This window comes from Amblyomma maculatum, chromosome 11 (genome assembly GCF_055883805.1).
Source record: "Amblyomma maculatum isolate TAMU_Amacu chromosome 11, ASM5588380v1, whole genome shotgun sequence".
NCBI lineage: Eukaryota > Metazoa > Arthropoda > Arachnida > Ixodida > Ixodidae > Amblyomma > Amblyomma maculatum.
The window spans coordinates 30607082-30627019 of NC_139354.1; the positions used below are offsets into that span (position 1 = coordinate 30607082).

General features: G+C 46.1%; 1 protein-coding gene across 8 annotated transcripts; it reads right to left on the reverse strand.

Annotated features, from left to right (window-relative positions):
• Positions 1-2631: 2631 nt before the first annotated feature.
• LOC146173329 (atlastin-1-like) lies at positions 2632-16144 on the reverse strand. 8 transcript variants are annotated; one of them, XM_084584623.1, is made up of 13 exons: positions 15770-16144; positions 12274-12317; positions 11150-11474; positions 11011-11091; positions 10879-10944; positions 10582-10800; positions 9338-9502; positions 9229-9285; positions 9096-9167; positions 8889-9035; positions 6522-6761; positions 4803-5036; positions 2632-3035 (listed from the first exon to the last, which is right to left on the reverse strand). In XM_084584623.1, exons 3-13 carry the CDS (start codon positions 11465-11467, stop codon positions 2985-2987), a joined length of 1650 nt encoding a protein of 549 aa, XP_084440749.1. In that variant the 5' UTR covers positions 11468-11474; positions 12274-12317; positions 15770-16144; the 3' UTR covers positions 2632-2984. The 8 variants fall into 8 exon arrangements, with proteins under 8 accessions (XP_084440749.1, XP_084440746.1, XP_084440748.1 ...); XM_084584620.1 differs by having other exon boundaries at positions 10879-11091; positions 15770-15819; positions 15929-16143; XM_084584622.1 differs by having other exon boundaries at positions 4803-4907; positions 4962-5036; positions 10879-11091; positions 15770-16142.
• Between the last annotated feature and the right edge of the window lie 3794 nt (positions 16145-19938).

Below are 19938 nucleotides of genomic sequence, written 5' to 3' on the forward strand. Positions count from 1 at the left end.
TGTAAATTAAAATACAAAATATGCTGCAGCCGGCTTTCACAGACTAAGGCATAGAAAACGTTGCGCTCCATTGCTGACAGAATGGGAATTTTCATGTAAGCAAGCAAAGCGCATTCTGAGGTGCTTATGTGAGTCTTTCAGAAAATCTCTCATCTTGCCGCACTAGCCCAAGCAAGAAAATTGTCTTTTGTCTCTGCCTATATCTTTCCTATTTTTGAGGTGTCAGCGATCGAAAACCAGGGGGGAAAATCCTGAAAGAATAGACCATTTTCTTTTTCAGGTAAGCAAGCCCGGGAGAACAGAGTGTCGTCTGTAATGTTTCCGGAAAATGTTTATAAAATTACCGATACATTTGAATTCATACATATAAATGAGAGAAAAACACACCTCCTTTATTCATGCACTAAAAAAACTTCGTGAAAAAATTAGGAAAGAAAAAGGTCTCAGTTGTGGAGTGATGAATGGCTGTAGCACCAGGACAATGCACCCGCTCACACGGTCCTATCTGCCAAGCAGTTTCTGACCAGCATACTGTGATAGAGCATCATCCTTATTCACCTGATTTGGCTCCATGCGAGATTATTTTTTTTTCCTAAAGTTAAACCTTGCTTAAAGGGAACCCATTTTACCTCAGTTGAAGAGGCAAAAACGTTGAATCTCCTGAAGGGTCTTCCAAAAACCTCGTTCCGTAACTGTTACCAGCAATGGCAGCACCGGATGCAGAAGTGTGTGAATGCTGAAGGCGACTACTTTGAAGGTGATAATGACACAGAGTACTGATTTTGTAGGTGCAATAATTTATTGGACCAGTCTAGCTTTTTTTTTTTTTTTTTTGTGTCACACCTCGTATTCTTACAATACCTTTCTCGGTGCTTAAAATCCTTCCTTCTGCAGATTGAAAAATATTTTTTCCCGACATTGGTGGGAAAGCCGCGGATGAGCTGTTTATTACAACATTTTAAATTATTCGCACCAAAAGCTGTTGAAATAGGGTTTGTGGAAAGTTGTTCGCGCGATCAACTACAAAGAGAAATTACCATGAGGAAAACAGTTGCTATGAGAATAAGATGCAAATCCTGCAGTTCATTTCCACTTTAACGGTGTAGCATTATCAGAAATAATACGGTAAAAGTCATTATGGTCATGAAATACAGTAACGTTAGTTGAAATACCCCCATTCACACTGTGACATCTGTTGAAGCTTCTAACCTTCCTCGGGCCTCTGTTGACCTCTTGCCCCGTAAGGGAACTGTTTTGTGGACCTCGCGGTGAGGTTCTGGTTTCATTCTGCACTGCGGTATTCAAATAAAAAGTTTTATAGCGTACTGCTGAGGTTCTAGTCCTGCTGTGTGCAGTAAGTTCTTCCTACTGCTCGTTCTTGTTTATTTTTTTTAAAAGCACTCACGCAGAATTATACAGCTCTTTTTTCTCCCCTCGTTATTTCTCAAAAATCCGAGGACGGCGACTAATATAGGATCATGCTTTACGACAGCTGCACCTGTCTTGTGCAGGTTTATCGTGCTCAACCCAGCACACCTGATTCCATGTTAAATTCCTACCAGCTTTTTCAGTAGCAAGGTGCCTGTTGAGGCATGGACTTCATCCCAAAATAACTTGGACTTCCCCTGATTATCCGCACATGTAAATCAAGCCACATCAAACATGAAGTCACATGGGAATGCGATGTCTATAGGTGTGAGCGCGAAGAGCCGAAACCGAAACGTACAGAAAATAAACTGGCTGCCTAGGGCGCCACCATTCGCAGGATTGCTTTGCCTCCCAAAGTGCAGGCCGCATAGAGGAAGGAAAGCTTAGGAGAGGCCCTGACGTCATATTTTTTTGAAGCCGGCGCGTCCGCGCCGCGACCGGACGCTGCAACGTCTCTCCTCCTCCTTTACCCTTTCTCCGCGACGCTCACGTACCTAGGGCCCTTAGCAACGCTGTTGCTAGTGGCCCGAGTTTTCATAGCAACAGCGTCGCCGTTGCTAATGGCCCGACTTGGCCAACCGTAAATTTCGACGTCACTTCCGCCACACTTTCTCCAATCCATTGGGAATGGCAAGGGCCTCTCCTAAGTTGTTTCCTTCCTCCATGGCAGGCAGTCTTTTTACCGTAGTCTTTTCGTTATGATAATATTGCGCATGCTGTTTGGAAACACACTTAACAATTAATACATCTGATCGGAATGCACATTATTGAGCTTCTCTCGCACTTCATGGAGCTGTGCCTTCGAGAATGTGATTTGGCTCGGCGACACCTTTACTTTTGTTCTCGCTGCAGCTGTAGGTTTAGTATGAAATGTGTTTTTCTGTTCAGTAGCTTGTATTTAATCGAAACAAGCCCACTTGGCAAGCGTCCTATTGTTTTGTTGATCAACTTCCCCTGCGACTCGAGAAGCAAACAAACAACATTGCGACAAAGCAACACAGCGGTTCAATTTCGCAGTTTAACGAAGACAGACTATGAGTTCTCGGATAAAAATGCAGCAAATCCGTTCTGAACAAAGGAGTGAGCCAATCCGGAATACGCATGGCTGAAACCGCGATGCTGAGATGGTGTGTCTCGATGACTTACGAAGTGAACTTGGCAAATTAAAACAAACAAACAATAAACGACTGGAAGCACGCAAGCTACATAAAGAACCAGCGATTTATTCGTCTCAAAGCAAAGTATTTCTCTTCCTCAAATAAAAAAAGTCTCTTCCACGTCCACCTCGAAAGAAGAAGAAAAAAAAAAAAAGAACATCCTTCCCACATTCTGCTTCAAGCCGGTTTATGGTGTATGGTATAAAACGTGCCACCAATCATAACAGCCTGCCTTATAGACGTGAAGTGCGATTTCAAAGCAAGATGTATTTTCCACTCCGTGTACACTTTTATGGTCATTCGATGTTTGGTGTTCCAGCCATGCATGAGGTCACTTGTGGGTGTGCAGTTGGGCACGCATCACAGAGAAGGCAAATCCAGGAGACGTGCTCGCGGTTCCTATTTCCCGAGGTTTTCGTTGGCGAAGTTCTCATATAGCACATCGGCTTCCTGCGAATGCAAGTAAAAACAATTGGTTTTACTTTATATATATTTTTATATTCGGGGAACAGTCTGTCACAGAGCATACGAGGAGACGTACAGAGGGGATCGGTAGCAAGGAAGGAGCCGGGAAATAGGCCAGGTGACTGTTCATATATTTTCGATTCAGATAAAGTTTTCGAAGAAATTCTGCATCACGAGACAATTAACCTGGTTCAAGATCCATGACGCAGTCTTAGCACTGAAAGATTGTTCCCTGGCTGTGCCTTTGACAGCTGGAGCTATCCTATAACGTCATCCGTAAAACTACACCGCGGCACTATTTTCATTCATATTTGAAGTAAGAAAACATCAGTTTTTCATATACACTTCACTACGAGTAAAATATCAGTCACAAAATACCTTCAAAAGAGAACAAGCAAGGGGCGGGGGGAGGCAGCGGGATCGTTGGATTAGGCAGTTCAGCATATTGTTCAGTGCTTCATATAGAGGCCGAGGGGTGACCGAGAGCCTCCACTAAGTCATCAAGCTTAGCTCATTGCAGTGACCCTTTTAGCTCGCAAATTAAAGCACGCCCACTACATCAGAGATCTGATCTGGTTAAGCAGTTTGCGCCTTACATGTGAACGAAATAACAGCGTTTTTAAGCATAATATTCAACTCTAAACCAGCGTAATAATCAAGAGAAGCCATATGCAAGCCACCACGACGTCTCGAGCAGCATTTCTACTGCTGCCACACCCCGCCAAAGACGTGATCATTGCATGATTAGTCCTGCTGTATTTCTTCTGGTGTCTCCTGGATTCCGGCCATGGTCCCTTTTTTACTTTATTCGAAGCAAATGCTTTGGCAATGTGATGTTTTTGCTGCTTTCACAGTTGAGTCAGTGAGTGGAAGAGTTACAAGGGTGTCAGGAGCAACAAATGCACTTGTATGTACTACCACAGCTTAATAGAGCTCTTCCTACATGAAGACTACTGGACATGAAAGCCTCGTTTCATTCGTCAAAGCGAATTCTCTCTATGTTGAAACCCTTATGATTTTATGTGTTTTATTTCTTGGATAACGTGATTTTTGCCTAGTAAGTGCTCTGGAAATTAACATATATTTCAGTTTTTCCCCTGCAGTGGGGTCCTATAATTTGAAAAAGAAAATATCATCGCAATCTTTTTGGCGGCGATGGTTTTTAAAACTGCAGCGCCTATTCTAAATATGACTGCCCTTCATTTATGAAAGAGCACTGAACGAAGGCTGACAGGAGGGGGGTGGAAGGCTCAGTTCGCAAGTCGAGCCAACTTCACAAGCTGTTCTAGTTCACAAAAAGGGATGTTTATAAAACGTGAGCTCTGCGCCGCTCTACTCCAAAAATGCAGCAAACATTTCAAAGGAACCGACACATGAAGAAAGAGGCCAAACATTTAATTCTTCAATAAACGCCGTAAAAGTCCGCCAGGCTGAAACAGAATAAAAGGGCTAAGGTGCAAACTCCAGTCATAAACTGTGAGTCATGGGAGAATCGATTCCATCCATAACTACAGCGCAAACGACAGGACAGAGATGAAGGAGGACAGGACAGAACAGGAGATCTTTGTCCTGTCGTTAGCGCTGTAGTTATGGATCATCAAAAACACCAACTGGCCCAACAAATGCTTTAGATCGATTCCATATAATTCAAGTCAATTAACTTCTCTGTCGTGCTATTCTATTCACATTCGCTTTTGGTAAACTGCACCGCTGCAATGAGGAAAGAAAAAACGAAGGAGGCAAACCACTAACCAGAGCATTGAAGGCACAGCAATCTTCGGATAACAGTGGTGTTTGAGACTCATCAGCACGTCTGGACATCTCGGCGTCGGCAGCCAGCTGGTGTCCACTCGAAGCCTGCGTGCGTTGCTGCATCACTTGAAATCGCGGTTTAGAAAGCTGTGCACTCACTTCTTGTGGTACGCTGTCACAGGCTTCTTCGGCTGTTGTTGCTAGAGGTGACCGATTCTCCCTTTTAGACTTCTCCTGGAATGCAATTTAACATGAAAAACCCTGCTGAAATGCAGAACCAAACTGGGAAGTGCATTAGGATAATAGTTTTTACAGAGAAATGCGGGTCCCCTTGCTTCATGGACAGAACAATTAGTAAACGTGTGCTGCACATTACGTGGCGGCTTCCAGAGGGTTCATATTTTTGGCTCCTGGGATTGAGTAACAATATTTGGAGATATTTCTCTTTTTATTAATGTTGCATGGCGTTGTTTATTGAACAATATTTTGTAATTTCGTGTTATTGTCCTTGTTCAATTTTTAATCTCTTTATAATTGCATTTATTGCGTATCTATGGTCCATTTCAATGCGATATTATTCGATGAAATAATTCAATTGTGGCATTCGGCTCCAGATGTATGAATGAACAAACTATATCAATGCGATTGGTAATCTTGTAATTTGTTTTCTAGAAGTCTCGCTTCGCTGTATTCTTAACGTACACCATTAATATAGTTAGTCCGTATAGTTCTGGCAGGCTTCTTCATACGATAAAATTGCGATAATTAGATGTTAAACAAAATGAAACCGCTAGTAAAATTCTGCGCCATGCTCTGACAAGAGAATGACACGGAAGCCTATAGATTACACGCACTTTTTGCCATGAAAATTCGATAATTGAAGGATACGTACGCAAAATATTATGGATAATTCACAGTAATCCGCTATTTTCTATAGTGATCGCAAAATGTGTAAGCATTACTGAGGGTTAAGAAGCAGCCTGACGACCCTCATGGCAATGTCATTACTTTGTACAAGCGTCTTCGTAGGCCACACTTAAGGAATCCTCACCAAGACAGTGTTAAAAGCTTTGGTAGCTAATCGCATTATTAGTTACCGTGATACGCCTCGTTTTTGGTGCCCGGAAACACTAGTTCTAAGACAGCCTTTTTCCTCATACGTCCTAAGGTACCGTTCTACACAAACCAAATATATGATGAAAATTTTGTTCTTCCTTGACACCTAGATGAGTACGCCCATGCTACGCGATGTCATTGTGAGGACTCCGCATTCATTAATAACACCGTCTGTAGTGTAGTGTAGTGTAGTGTAGTGTAGTGTAGTGTAGTGTAGTGTAGTGTAGTGTAGTGTAGTGTGGTGTAGTGTAGTGTAGTGTAGTGTAGTGTAGTGTAGTGTAGTGTAGTGTAGTGTAGTGTAGTGTAGTGTAGTGTGGTGTGGTGTAGTGTAGTGTAGTGTAGTATATCGCATCGCACGACAGTCAAGCGCCTTTACATTTCTTACTCATCGTAACGTTACGTCCGCTGCCAGACTTTAGCACACATCCTCGCTGGAAGAGTCCTAAATATTAGTCACTTAAGCCACCGCTGCGGTAAGGGACAAAATATATTTCAGACATTTAGGAAAGTGATCGGATAATATGTCCCGATTTCCAAGCAGGATTAAGCAGGCTCACAGTTTTCTGTGCAAACGCATATGCGCAGGAGGATTAAGCTACCGACCTTCCGTTTACGCACGTAAGTGTTGACTGTGTGGAAGACGTAGCCGGTCAGTGACGCAGCTCCAACCGCCCCGCACACGGCAGCAATCACTGGCAGCTCCACAACTGCCAGGGTGACGGCAGCGCCAACCACACCGGTGGTGACGACGGCATGCGCGGCCTTGAACGCCACCGAATCGACGAAGCGTTTCTTGTTATCCTTGAAGTACTCGGAGTAGTTCTGAAAAATGGCTTCTATTTCCTGAAATGCAAGGAAACACATATTCATCGGCGCCTTGCAGATGTGTTCTGAGACGCGCACATTTCGAAGAACTGTTAATTTTCGTGGCTCACGTAGTGCCTGCCACTCCCGCAGTTGCTGATACACGCGCACGAGCTCTGCGTACCAGTTGTCCGTCGGTTTAAACGCCAGCTGCTGCCCCCCGTTCACTGGATGCCTCTCAATTAACAAGGAATAGCCTTAGAAGTAATCTTTCCCCAAGCATTCCTTAGAAGAGCGTTTGCTCGGTGGCGCCGTCGGGAAGATTACATTAGCTTAGTGCGATATACAGAGCGCAACCGTGGTACATTGGGCAGAAGGGGGGGGGGGGGGGGGGGAGGGGGGGAGTGTAGCCCACTCGGGTTTGTGGCTCATCAAAAGGTCAGATTGTGCAGTTTTTAAGCATGCTGAAGTGGCCATCTTGTATCTTTTTCCTCATCAAACTGCATGCCTCGAAAATTACCCAGGAATATGTTTTTTGCATCTCTCAACAAATTATTTTTGCTCGAAGTGAATTTACCAAAGAAAGTCATAGTCCTGAAAACCTTCTGCCTTGTCGATTTTCATTCAGCGGAAAGGCTTTGCCCTCAGGATGGGTCTCAGGATGAACAATGGTGCACTTTACGACTGAAAGTTGCAGGACATGGTAGCATGTCGTCCGTTGATCAATAGCTTCCGCTCAATACTTTCTTCCGATGTTGTCTTCTAATGTTGCAATAAATGTATTACACCGAATTAAAAGAGTCTAGAATGCGTAAAAATAGCTTAAGGTCACTCGGTGCAGAGGGTTCTACCATTTACGCTCAAAACGTCTGTTCCAATCTACTACATTTTGGTAACCGCAAGCCCCGAGCCGCCACCATTCCCACGCTACCAGCCTGCACGGCTGCCGTGTACTAAAATCCCTTCGCTCTCATTCACGTACGGCAATCTTGACCTGTTCCCGCTAAAACTTATTTCTCAGCCACTAGAAGACACTCTCACAACACCTCGACCAACAAAAGATTTGTTGTGGTTTAGCTCTGGTTAACCCTAGTTGAATTGCGAAAGCAATGGCGGAAGCTTCTTTTGCTTGCTACATTATTCCCCTATCACGCCCTATCAGTGTAAGATGCTACAGTATTCGGAACACTTAAGCTCATCCTTTAAGGGTATGACGCGAGAGCGTAAGCTACCAGCCCACATATAAAGTCATGCTTCAACCAAGCCGTATGAACGTGCCTGCGTGTCGTAGGGGTAACGAGAATGCAAACGGTTCTGGTAGGCTGATTCTGATATCACCCTCTCATATGAAAGGAGCGAAGCGAGATGGCAGCTCCTGCCCGTGGCATAGGGGTAACGTTAATTCAAATGTCATGGCAGGCTGATTTTGTTTTTTATAAGGGCGTAACTACGCCTCTTCACGGCGTAGCTGCGGCCACCTAAGGTCTCGCTTTGGCTGTCGTAGTATTGCTTTCCCAATACCATTTTCTCCTACCATTTTCTGAAGGATAAAACTAAAGTATAGAGAAAAGGAACAGAACAACCTTACACACCAACGAATCTGCTCGCCGCTCTGGCCAGCAAGATGAAAGAGTAAATAGACCCACGGTACCAGGTGCCCTGACATTCCAGTCGCCGACTCGCGTTCGGAGCGGCTAGCAAACAGCGACATAATGATCAGTCGCTTCGGTTGAGAAACACGGAACTCAAGCATTGCCGACCTCCTGATGGCCAAATTTTGTGGACCTACGCCTCACCCTCCCCCTCCTCCTCCTTACGTTCTTGCAACACCGTTTCGTGGTTTCTGTCCCCTTTGCCTTCCCCCCTCCCCCTCCTTTGCCGGTATAAACCCTTGATTTCTTTTGCCGGAAACCTCTTTCGTTTTATATGATGCACTCATGCCACGCCATGAAAGCCATGTCCAAATAATTTGCCATTTCTTGCTTACTTACAATACCAGTGGCAGTTCTACACTTTTAAAGCACTCCTTCGCGAAGTTGCCGGAAAAGGACGTGAATTTGTGCAACCAGCGAAATAGCAATGTCAACTTTTCATGAACTCACGACGAGTGACGGCTCAGTACAAGCGATTCAATGAACGGACCGGCTACCTGCTAAAGCCACCTACCCCTGTGAGCTTGTCCATGTAGCGCTGAGAGTACTGCGGGCCGCCCAGCTTGCGTGTGTTTTCAAAGAGATCTTTGGCTTCCTCCTTCAGTCGGTAGTGGTGGCTCTCCATTGTATCGCGTTTGACCCAGTCAAGATTGTCCCACACCTGCGTTCGGCCGACAGCAGTCAGTGTACGCATAACCGCTTTTCTCTCGCGACGTCTTACCTTGAGCAGCTTCGTGAGGTATAAGTCCCTGGCCATGTACATAGCCGCAAGGTTAGTGGCTCTAACGGTCGCCTAGGGTGGAGAGCGAAAATTGTTTTATTACAGGCTTTTGAAAGTAGTAGGAATGACTAACCTCATAAGCAGACTGTGGTCCGAGAATAGTACACGTCTTTAGGAAGTCGACGTAGGCCTGCGGTAGCAATGAACTGTAATTTGTGCTAAGACAAGGCCTACTAGCTTACCTCAAAGTAGGCCATCAGCTGCTGGCAAGTTATTTTCTGGCCGTTGATCTCTTTGACAAGAAGGTTCTCTGGCGCCAAAAGTGATGGGGCAAGCACCAAAAGCTGTTCAGTGAACTCCTTGTCAATTTCTGAAATACAGCCTCTGAACGTCGGCGATGTCGCGGCCTGCACAGCAACGTGACCCTTTAGTTCCTCGTGATAGGCCCATCTCTTTATTCACGTCTCTGTGTATGTGAACTGTTTGGTGCACGATGATGATACTGCCCAGTCTCGAACGCTATGGTGCCCTCGGCGACTGCGGACTTAAGCAGTGCAGACGTAACTTATTTCTCATACCCGACAATAACTACAAATGAAGTTTGAGTCAAATTAATTGTCCTGAAGTTTTAGGGTTGATTTCAGGCGATGTCATCCGATATGCATCAACAGCAGCATGAACAGGGTGAGAAGGACTAATATCTGTATTTAATCCCTATCAATATTAGAAACGAAATAAGGCGTGCCCTTTTCTTTCGCCTAGGACACGGCCTGTGGCAAGGACACGGAGAAGGCTGCAGTGCATCCCAAAACAAAACATGGCAGGGTTTGACGTCACAATTTTAGCCAGTCTTCTTGCGTTAGCGCACTGTGAGATGACACCAAGCATGTTGTCGAACGTTTAGCCCTTCCACGATTGTAAAAGAAGCCTTAATATACAGCTTAAAAGCAGGCCCTCTGGACTCTAAACTTTTGACAAAGGCTGTACACCTGCCGGACTGTAAAAATGGGTAATTTCTTTGAGGTTTCCAGCTTCACCTCACAAACCACGCCCATTGCAGTCAGCAAGGAGAAAGGAAAAAAAAAAAAACCCCTGCGTATCTTGACTGTAATGCACGTCAGCTGCTCTCTTAAAGAATGTAGATGGGTATCAAAGAGGTACTCTCTCCGAACCACTAAAGTACAGCCAGTGAAATAGCAGAAAAATCAAAACTAGGCATTACGCGGCGTACCTCGTCCCCAACTCTGTCGCCAAATATTGTTATGGTTTGCAAATGAACTAATTTTTGGGAAATCTTCTGGAACAACGGTTTTCGGTAGTTTTAGCATTGCTTTTGGGGCTAAGTTTTATAGACAGGAAGCCGCGATTACCGTAAGTAGCCGGCCGAGTTCGACACATTAGTCGGCACTCGGAAGGGCCAGTCTCACGTGAAAATTTATAAAACACATGCCGCGTAACTGCGCGTAGCCTTTGATGGGATGGTTACCTCCTTTCCTGGGTGCGGCATGAGGAAGCAAGTAATCTTTGCGAAGCAACTTTGTAATCGCTCACGCAGCAGTCGCAGGCCAGCATCTTGGTCCTTTGTGACTTCCAGGCGTCTTTCCAAGATCACCTGACCACCTTCTGCGCCGTATGCTGTTTCGTACTTGTATGCCCAGTCTCTCACCAAAAACAGTAGTTTCTGGAAAGGTTCCGCACTCGTATCCTGCAAAAGTGTTAAATTTTCATTGACAACAGCCCCACGGAACCTGCTCGCGCGTGAATGCTTCCACAGTATACTCACAAACTGTGCCAGGCGGCTGTACTCCGTGAAAAGCTGAAGATGCTCGAGGTCGTCTTCCTGGATGTTCTGTGAGACGTTGTACACCAGCACCGAGCTGAGCAGTGTGCTTAAGGCAAAAATGGCATTGCGTACTTTGGCCGCTGTCTTGCAGTCGAATGCTCCCTGAGTGTCCATTAAAAGCACCGCCAGTTCTCTTCCTTGGGCCGTTTTGACCTGCGCGAGCATCGATCAGACGACGCTTGCTCTGAATGACTGCTGTAAATTGGCTTACCATAAAAACCTCGTCCCAAACAAGGATGCCCGTTGTATGCGGGTCGCTGCCACATCTCCACTCGAAGCCTTCCAATGGCGCGTTGGGGTCGCCCAACCAGTCTTTGCCGCCATTGTTTTGCAAGTAGCGCAGAAGGAAACTCAGTAGGAGGGATTTGCCTTTGCGGTAGGCTCCAGCTACAGCGACCACAACAACAGGTTTGTCCTTCACGTGGTCTTTCAAGAGAATCTGTCCCAAGGCGTGCACGTCCAACTCGAAAACATGGCCGTCCGTTTTCAGGACCTGCACCTGCCGGCCGCCTCTAACTACGCTCGCCATCTCGTGCCTGCGTCAAAAGCGTGCCATGACGTCAACAAGATATTATCCAGGATGATTTACGGTATGCATCCCTTGAGTTAAATTAAACAATGCGTTCATGCACAAGTATAGTGCTGATATTAAAACCTGGACTGAAAGTCATTGCGCGCACTTGCTCCTCGCACTGTATTTGTTCCGGCTTCAAATGTACAGGGTCGTCCACTTCTAGTTATAACGCGATCGACAAAAGCGTCATTGCGGCTGAACCCACTGCGCAATGAGGCTAAGCAGCAGACCATACGAAGCGCCACCTCCGGGTTCCTCTGTGCTTATATCGCTTTGCTTCGATATGCGCTAGCATCGAAAGCAATGCTGCTTTGAAAGCAATAGCCGTGTTACAGCTAGAAGTGGATGACCCTGTACATGCAAAGCAGAGCGAGGCATAAAAAAGCAGCTTCTCCTCACCACTGGTGTATCGTGGAAACCTTGTAAAAACGTACCTTATGGTATCCCACCACACTTGCTTTCCGGACGTTAGTTTAGTCGATAGCAAGCTATCCTATGGCACCCAGCTTAAGCAAATATAATTACAAGAAACAAGGCGCTCCGTTTTTGTCACCTTAATTGTTTTGAGCTTTAAGTGCATATTCCCTTCTAAGATAGTTTTGGCGTAAATGCAAACATGGGGATGAATATCATACGAGGTGCGTTTTGTAGAGCGAAAAAAGCCAGGATAGTGGCAAAGGCTATTGTTTTGGCTTTTATTTGCCGGTTTCCTGAAGTTTTCATAGACAGCTATTTGTCTTCAACGACAAATATGAACAAACCTGCAAGACTGTCCGCAGTCCTCACGGCAACTTTGGAAGTTCACCTACGAAAAAATAGCAAAGTTTATGTATTGTGGGTGATCTCAGTATATTTTATTACATTATATAGCTGAAAATGATAACGTCTACTGAAGAATTCAGCCATAAAGGACGCGAAAAATATATATTTTTTTCTAAGCAGCTTTATACGGTGTTGATCCTTACACCAATATGTGCTCATTCCGCACAGGTCTCTTGCGCAAAGTTCCTATTCCGTGACGCCCTATAAGGTCCTACATTTTTCAGGAATTCTTCTGGAGGGAGGGGGGGGATTAAATCTTACCCTTCAGACGAGAGCTCCCAAATTTCTCCTATTCCGCATGAATGAAGGTGCATGTTTTGGCTTTTGAAAACAAAAATATTTGTCACCACTAATACACTCACCCCAGAAATACAGTCAGGGTGAAACAGCCTGATGCCAGATGTAGTCATGAATGATGCTGATAAATTTAAGAATGCATCATCATTATAATAACGGGATAACATTAAGGCTGCCTCCTAAAGAGAAACCGGCTTCAGCGCATTGAGCAAACAATGGCGACCATTACTGTAGCAGGTGAAATGGCCGTGCATTCATTGGTCTGCGACTTGATGACGTAACGAGACCACATGACTTGGCTGATTTGGCTGAAGCTCTTCACGGAGGATGATGTGTCAATCGGACCCGATACCCATGAATTCAGAGAAAAACTCTCCACCCCTCTGCCACACAGGAAATTAGTACGGCTTAGCTCAAGCAGAACTTAATATTTAGGATGGGTAGTTTTTCATAAAATGTGGCAGCTCAGCACGCCTGTATGCTAAAGAATATGTGTAAGATAATAGGGAAAAGGATTAACGGAACGGATCAGTGACTTACCCCGCAGGGGTGGCACAGTGATTACGGCGCTCGAGTACTGCTCCCAAGGAAACATCACCTGTTAGGGTGCCTCGATGCGCATGCCCTCGCGCCCTCGAAGGGTGAAGACAACTCCGCCATACTTTGGCCCACCCTTCTCATAGCGTTTCAGGAGCGTTCCTGTTATCTGCAATCCCAATCTTGAACGCGTGCCAAGGAACGCCACGCGACAGGAGCGATGGCGTACCATCCAAACGCACACTTCTCGGAGGAAGTGTGAGATAATGCACCTTTCCTCCAAAAGTCTAATCTTGTCTAGCGTTCCTGCCATCTCCAATCCCAAACTTGAACGCGCGCCAAGGAACGCAACGCGACAGCCGCCTCAAAAGCGGGACAAACTTGCGCGGGCTCAGAAAAGGAGGCGTAGAGGCGATACTGACCCTATAAAAGAATTTCCCCACCCTCCGGAGCGGCGGAGGGGGGCGCGCGCATCGAGGCACCCTACCACCTGCTAGATCACAGCGTACCTAATTTCGACCACATGGGTATCTTTAACCTGCGTTGTACAATGCCAGCGAACGTTAAATATCCCCACGTGAGCCCTTCAGGAGCGTTCCTGTTATCTGCAATCCCATTCTTGAACGCGTGCCAAGAAACGCCACGCGACAGGAGCGATGGCGAACCATCCATACGTACACTTCTCTGAGAAAGTGTGAGATAATGCACCTTTCCAGCAGAAGTCTCATCTTTAGCGTTCTTGCCATCTGTAGCCCGAAACTTGAACGCACATTACGTTGAAGAGCCGACTTGGTAGCCCAGCTCTCGCGCTGATATGACGTCAGTAGTCACGTGGTGTAAAGCGTAACTACCGGAACATGCTACGCTGAAGGCTCGAAACCTGGCATAGTATTGCTTTCGCAATAAAAGGCTGTCTCGAGTGGTTTTGGTTCCTTTTGATGCGTACTTCTGCAAAACCGGGCTCGTTTTATTTTTATTGGAAATAGACGCAGGCAAGGCCGCAATGCCATGTGCTCTCACAACTTTTCAAAACGAAGAGAGAGTAGCTTGCCATCACAGAGATTTAGCTTTTGGCCGCCGCTTTAGGCACACATCACAAAGCGTCAGTCTCCCGCTTTCGTTATGGTTCTTGCTTTTATTTTACTGTTTCACCTAAGATTTAATTTTCTCTTCCTCTTAAATATTTTCATTTTAGACACGTAAATATACATCTACAAAACTCTCTGCACCCCAAATCTTAGTCGATTCCCCTGTGCGGGCATGTGTCATCTGTTATTTCATTAAAAATCTCAACATCGACGAAATAAGAAATGAGGAAAAAAAATGATCGGAAGAGCAAGTGAAGAAACATGCAAGAACAAGAAGTCTGGCTCCAAATAAGCAGCAGCAAACCGAAGGGGTCGTGCTAACAAGTCCCCGTTGCTCCGAACAGCTAGCGTAGCTAACGCGGCTGCTTCAAGGGCGTAGGAAGTCACTATCGCGAGCCGCTCGATGCAATTTGCAGAAATGCGCAACACTGAGACGAGAGCTCGGCCGTCTTCCATTTTCTACTTGGATATCAAGGGACAACAACTGATCATGCAGTTTGAACTACACCGCCGTACTACAAGCAAATGTTCTAAACGCGCAGACCGTTTGTAAACAAAGCAGCTTAAATAATGCTACCTAGTACTGAAGCAATGGACTAATCATTTGCTCTAGATGGATAATGCTGACGGCGCATTGTTTATAATATGCGCGGTCCGTTGTTGATAATATGCAACACAAAAACTTGCTGAATCCCACATCTGGCTGAAATGAAGGAATGTCGTGCTATACACGAATGCTACCAGCCACACGGTAAACATTTACCGTTCCTTGCATGTTTGGTAGTTATGGTAGCAGCGACATGTGCGGGCACAATAGGCTGTACTCGACTACGCCTTGCACTCTCGCTTCGAATTTTACTTAAAAACCAAAATGAAGTTGCTGTGAGGAGATGAACTGTGGTTATACCTGTCCAAGAATATGACCCTGCTTTATGGTCATCTTAGCCGCTTCGACTGTGCTCTGTCTATCTAAAAAACCACAAAGTACAGCAGCACCACATTTCATCATCAGTGAATGATGTAGCTACGCACGCCGCATAGCAAGTTAATTGTGTTCTTATGTACATGTATACGCAATCAGACAGTAGACACAAATCTGGGTGTATAAATCTGGATGGAGAAGTATGCACAACTGAAGAATCGGAAATTGAGTGATGTCAGATCAGGAAAAAAAAATACCGCATGGCTACTGCGTGCGATTACGGTCTGCGCATGACAGAATGACCATGTAACTGCCATAATAATATCAACAAGGTGAAACGCTCCTGCATCTTTTATCAGGGTCCAAAAGCTTCAATTTTCAAACGATTGTGAAGTTAGCGTACCATTCAGAAATTCCCTGGCATATCCCTCATAGCCTTTGACACTAAGGCCTCCAAGATGGGAACAAGTGCGTGCAAACCACTTGCAGTCTCTACAGGACAGTGACACCCCAAGCGGATGGTTTGAAAGCGCTGAGTTCAGGAAATAGCGAAACCTTAACACCAAAAGAAGTCTCGATGATCAAACTTACCCAGACAACCAAGACGGGAAAATGGCGGCCGGTTTCTCTGTGTCGGTCCGCTTGCAATAAATAAAGAGATAGGTAAGCGTGCTAAAAGCGTTAGTTAACCTCAGTTAGCAGCCCGGACTTCAGCCGCAAATAACTACCGCCCACCCGACATTTTCGTACCTGATGTCGTGGCTTCTATCAGACTGCTACAAGAATGTTACTAGAGGCCCTGCAAAAACCCGGTCGACTCGGCACGCTTATTTCGCGAGCAGCACCAGAGTCCTTCAATACGTTCGCTGCCCTCTTTGCAAAATATCCTCTCATTTAAGATGTACAGACAGCATCCGCTGCTTTCTGCTAGAAGGCGAGAGCGCGCGTTCTTCCGTTCCAAGTGTTTTGGTGTAAGGCGAGAGTGGCAGGAGAATGGGGGAAGAGTGACGGATGAGTAGTCGGAGCAGAGGAAGCGTTCCCTCTCGCGCTTCGAGCGGCTCCAATGACAGCTCTCGTACGTGATGTCATAATGGCGCAATGTAAACACAAGCAGAGCACCGTATTCACGCAGCCGCCGTTCCTCCTCTGCTTCCGTCGATCTCTCTGCTCGCCCGTCGCCGAGCGCCGGCACCAAGGCCCGTTTTCCTTTTCCCGCTCGATAGCGTCGTAAGGACGCCAGTTGCCCTACCACAGCACAGCTGTGTTTCCTAACATTGCGCAACCATTGGCCCCGTCGCCGCAACACGTTGATAGTTGGGGCGATGATGATTTAGTTTCCACAATGGTCCCGATTTTCTCAAAGTAATACATGTTAGCGAGAGTTTTTCAACCTGTCACAATTTTCTTTAACATCCTGTGCGTGTTGGTGCGACTGGCTCAGCGGGAAACGGCACGTACAGCCATTGTCAAAAGTTTAGAGCCCGGAGACTTTGCTTCTAAGCCGTACAGTATGACTTTTTTAACAGTTGTGGAAGTCCTAGTCATTGGAGAGGACAGGAAGAAAAAATTACAAGGGTTCAACGCTGCTGAGCCAAATATTGAGCGAAAGCATTAGCTGCGGGTGACCGAGCGGCCAAATATTGAGCGAAAGCATTAGCTGCGGGTGACCGGGCGTTCTTCTTCTCTTTTTCTTCTTCCTCAACCCACATATAAAGCCCCGCTTTAACCAAGCCGTATGAACGGGCCTTAGTGGCCTATAGGGGTAACGTGAATGCCAGGGTCCTAGCAGGCTGATTCTGACATAACCCTCTCAGGTGAAACGAGAGACCCAAGTTGGCAGCTCCTGACAGCCCACGTGGAATGTGACGTCACAGCGTCACGTGGGTAAGGCGTAACTGCGGCTGGGTCACGCGAAGTTTGAAAGTGCGAGTAGTATTGCTTTCGCAATAAAATCTTCTTGCCTTCAGAAAGTTTGCAAACCTGGGAATGCATTACGAGCCACATAGTATGGCTCAGAAGTAGACTCCCTGGGCTCTAAACTTTTGACAAAGGCCGGTGTATATAGTCGAGCGCACTTATATTCAGAGCTCGAGTGGAGCGGTACATGGTACATAGTAAATGCGGTTAATATTAATGCAGCGGTCTGCCTAGTCTCGATGTGCCGCTAACTACACGGTTCGTACTTCTGGCTGCCCTCTAGCATGATCTGTCAAACTTAGTACTTGCATTAAAATGTCCCCCTCTTCGCCTCGCCAGGGTACCGCCAAGCAACTGCACTCGCCACTCAACGTGGATGACACACACACACACATGCGCCACACTCTGGAACGCCTTGTAGCTTCTATGTCTTTGTTGCATTTTTTGTTACACTTAGTTTTTAGGGGTTACTAGAGGCAAAGCCAAGCCTGCCAATATTGCATCCCATCTCATGCTCATTCGTATAGCGCCTCAAATTGAAAGGGATTGAACTTTATTTACAGAGCACTGACATTGCAATACACTAGGTAAGACAGTACCGGGGCTGAAATTTGCAAATGCTGTCCAGTACATCAAATCACATCTTCAACGAAGACTAGGAAAAAAATAACCAAAGAGTGGTCAGCGACGTTCAATGTGCTTGGTGGTATACACACTTGGTTGATCTGAGAATTAATAAAGGTTCGAAAAGATCGAACCCTCGAAACAATTTCCATCATCCGGAAGAGGACCATCATCAATGAGTGAAATGTTAACCTCTTGTCCTGCTTAGCCATACTTCTCAAAACAGTTCTGCCCTGCGACGAATTGCTGCAACAGATGGGTTAAATATCCTTTCTGAGGCGAAGAGAAAAACAAATCTTTTGGGGAAATTGTCACGCTCGTTCTTTAACAAGGGTGCGTATAAGCTTCAGCAATGACAAAAAAAGGCTACATTTCCTGAAAAACGTTGCTCCAAATTTTCTCCCAGATCTTTTCTCCAAGAGCAGTATTGCAGGCACCAAGCTATTCGGGCTGCTAACAAAAAAGCGCGCACGTTCCTAAGGCTCGCGCCCAGCCGTGGTGGGGCAGTGATTGCGGCGTTCTGCTGCGCCCAAGGATGCTGGATCGAATCCAGGCCACGGATGCCGCTTTTCAATGAAGGCGAAAAGCCAGGAGCCCGTATGCTGGGCGATGTTAGTGCACGTTAAAGAACCCCAGGTGGTCGAATTTTCCAGAGTCCTACACTACGGCGTCTATCATAGCCTGAGTCGCTTTGCGACGTTAAACTCCATAAACAGAACCAAACCGAACTAGGGCCAACGTTCTTAGATACCAGCTCTCGCATGTGCACTTTTCATGCTCATATTAGGCCGTGAAATAGGTGCTGGATGTGTGATACCCTCAGCAACTGTGCGAAGCAGAATAAACTTGAGAAAGAATTAGCTTGTGGTCCATAGTGCCAAGGATCCTCCTGTAAGGGATAGTTGTGGTCATGGCCGCGTACGGCTGTATCGAAGCAATTGCTTTAAGGAAGAATTCTGTGGCTTGTCGTCTTTATTAACGAGTCCCATCTCTGTATATTAAAAACATAGGATCGTTTCCCCGGCAAACGAAACGGCAAACGAAACAAGAAACAAGGTGCAAACATTGCCGAAGCCAAAAAGAAAAATGACCTCTAATTTTATTTCATCGAACAAATATGACTACGGTGCGTTAGCATGTTTGCCTAGAGCTTAGCTTTGTTTAACCTCCGTTTGCTCTGTTCATATTCCATAGATTGACAATCCTTGCTCAGCTTTGTTATCCTAGGTCAGGTTGTAGGTCTTTGTTTAGCTTTGGATATAGTATTTGCTTGTTTTCCATTATTGGTTTTCCTTCATTTTCGATTTGCGGACCTGATTAAAAGGGGTGTATATTCCATCCTCTGCGGTTGGAGTGGGCACTTGCAACCTGTAGCAGTTGCAGCCGAATATTGTCAAGTGGTTATATTAATTAACGTTGCTTCATGGCATATCCATGATGTCTGAAATTCACTTACCATCGAGCCATCGCCGTTCCCGCAGTTGCTTCGCAAGTCGTTCGGTTCTCAACGCCGTGAACACTTTCTTGTGGTCGGTGGAGTAATATCACATGCGCTGTTCTTGTTGTTGTGGTTGTAGGAAGAAGGAAAAGAAAATGCACGGGCCTGCTACTGGCTCTGTAGCTGAGCCACCTCCGATTTAACTGATTTATTTACAGGAAGGGAAAGGCGCGGTAACTGTCTCACTTGTTTTCTGTGGACACCGCAACGGCGCCGTAAGGGGAGGGAGGAAGGTAGGAGTGAAGGTGTAAAGAGAGAAAGAGGAGCCGTAGTGGAGGGCTACGGAGTAATTTCGACCACCTGGGGATCTTTAACGTGCGCTGACATCGCACAGCACACGGACGCCTCTTCGTTTCGCCTCCATCGAAACGCAGCCGCCGAGGTCGGGTTCGAACCCTGGTACTCCGGCACAGTAGTCGGGCGTCTTACCTCTGCACCACCCCGGCGGGGCCCACCTCCACTTCCTCGTGCAAAGAGAAGAGAAAATAGAGAAGAAAGAAAAGGAAGAGGGGAAGAAAGACGCGCGCCTCAACAACAGCCGTCGTCCACCACCGAAGCGGTGGCGGGTGCAATGACGGCCTAAACAGATAAAAATTCGGTGGCAGGCTAGCCCCCGTCGCAAGCGGCGGTGACCTACCTGCCCCAGTCTCATCAGGGGTGTACGCACCGCGATGATCGACATCTTTTCAAATACTAAATATAAGCATAATTTACGCAGTAT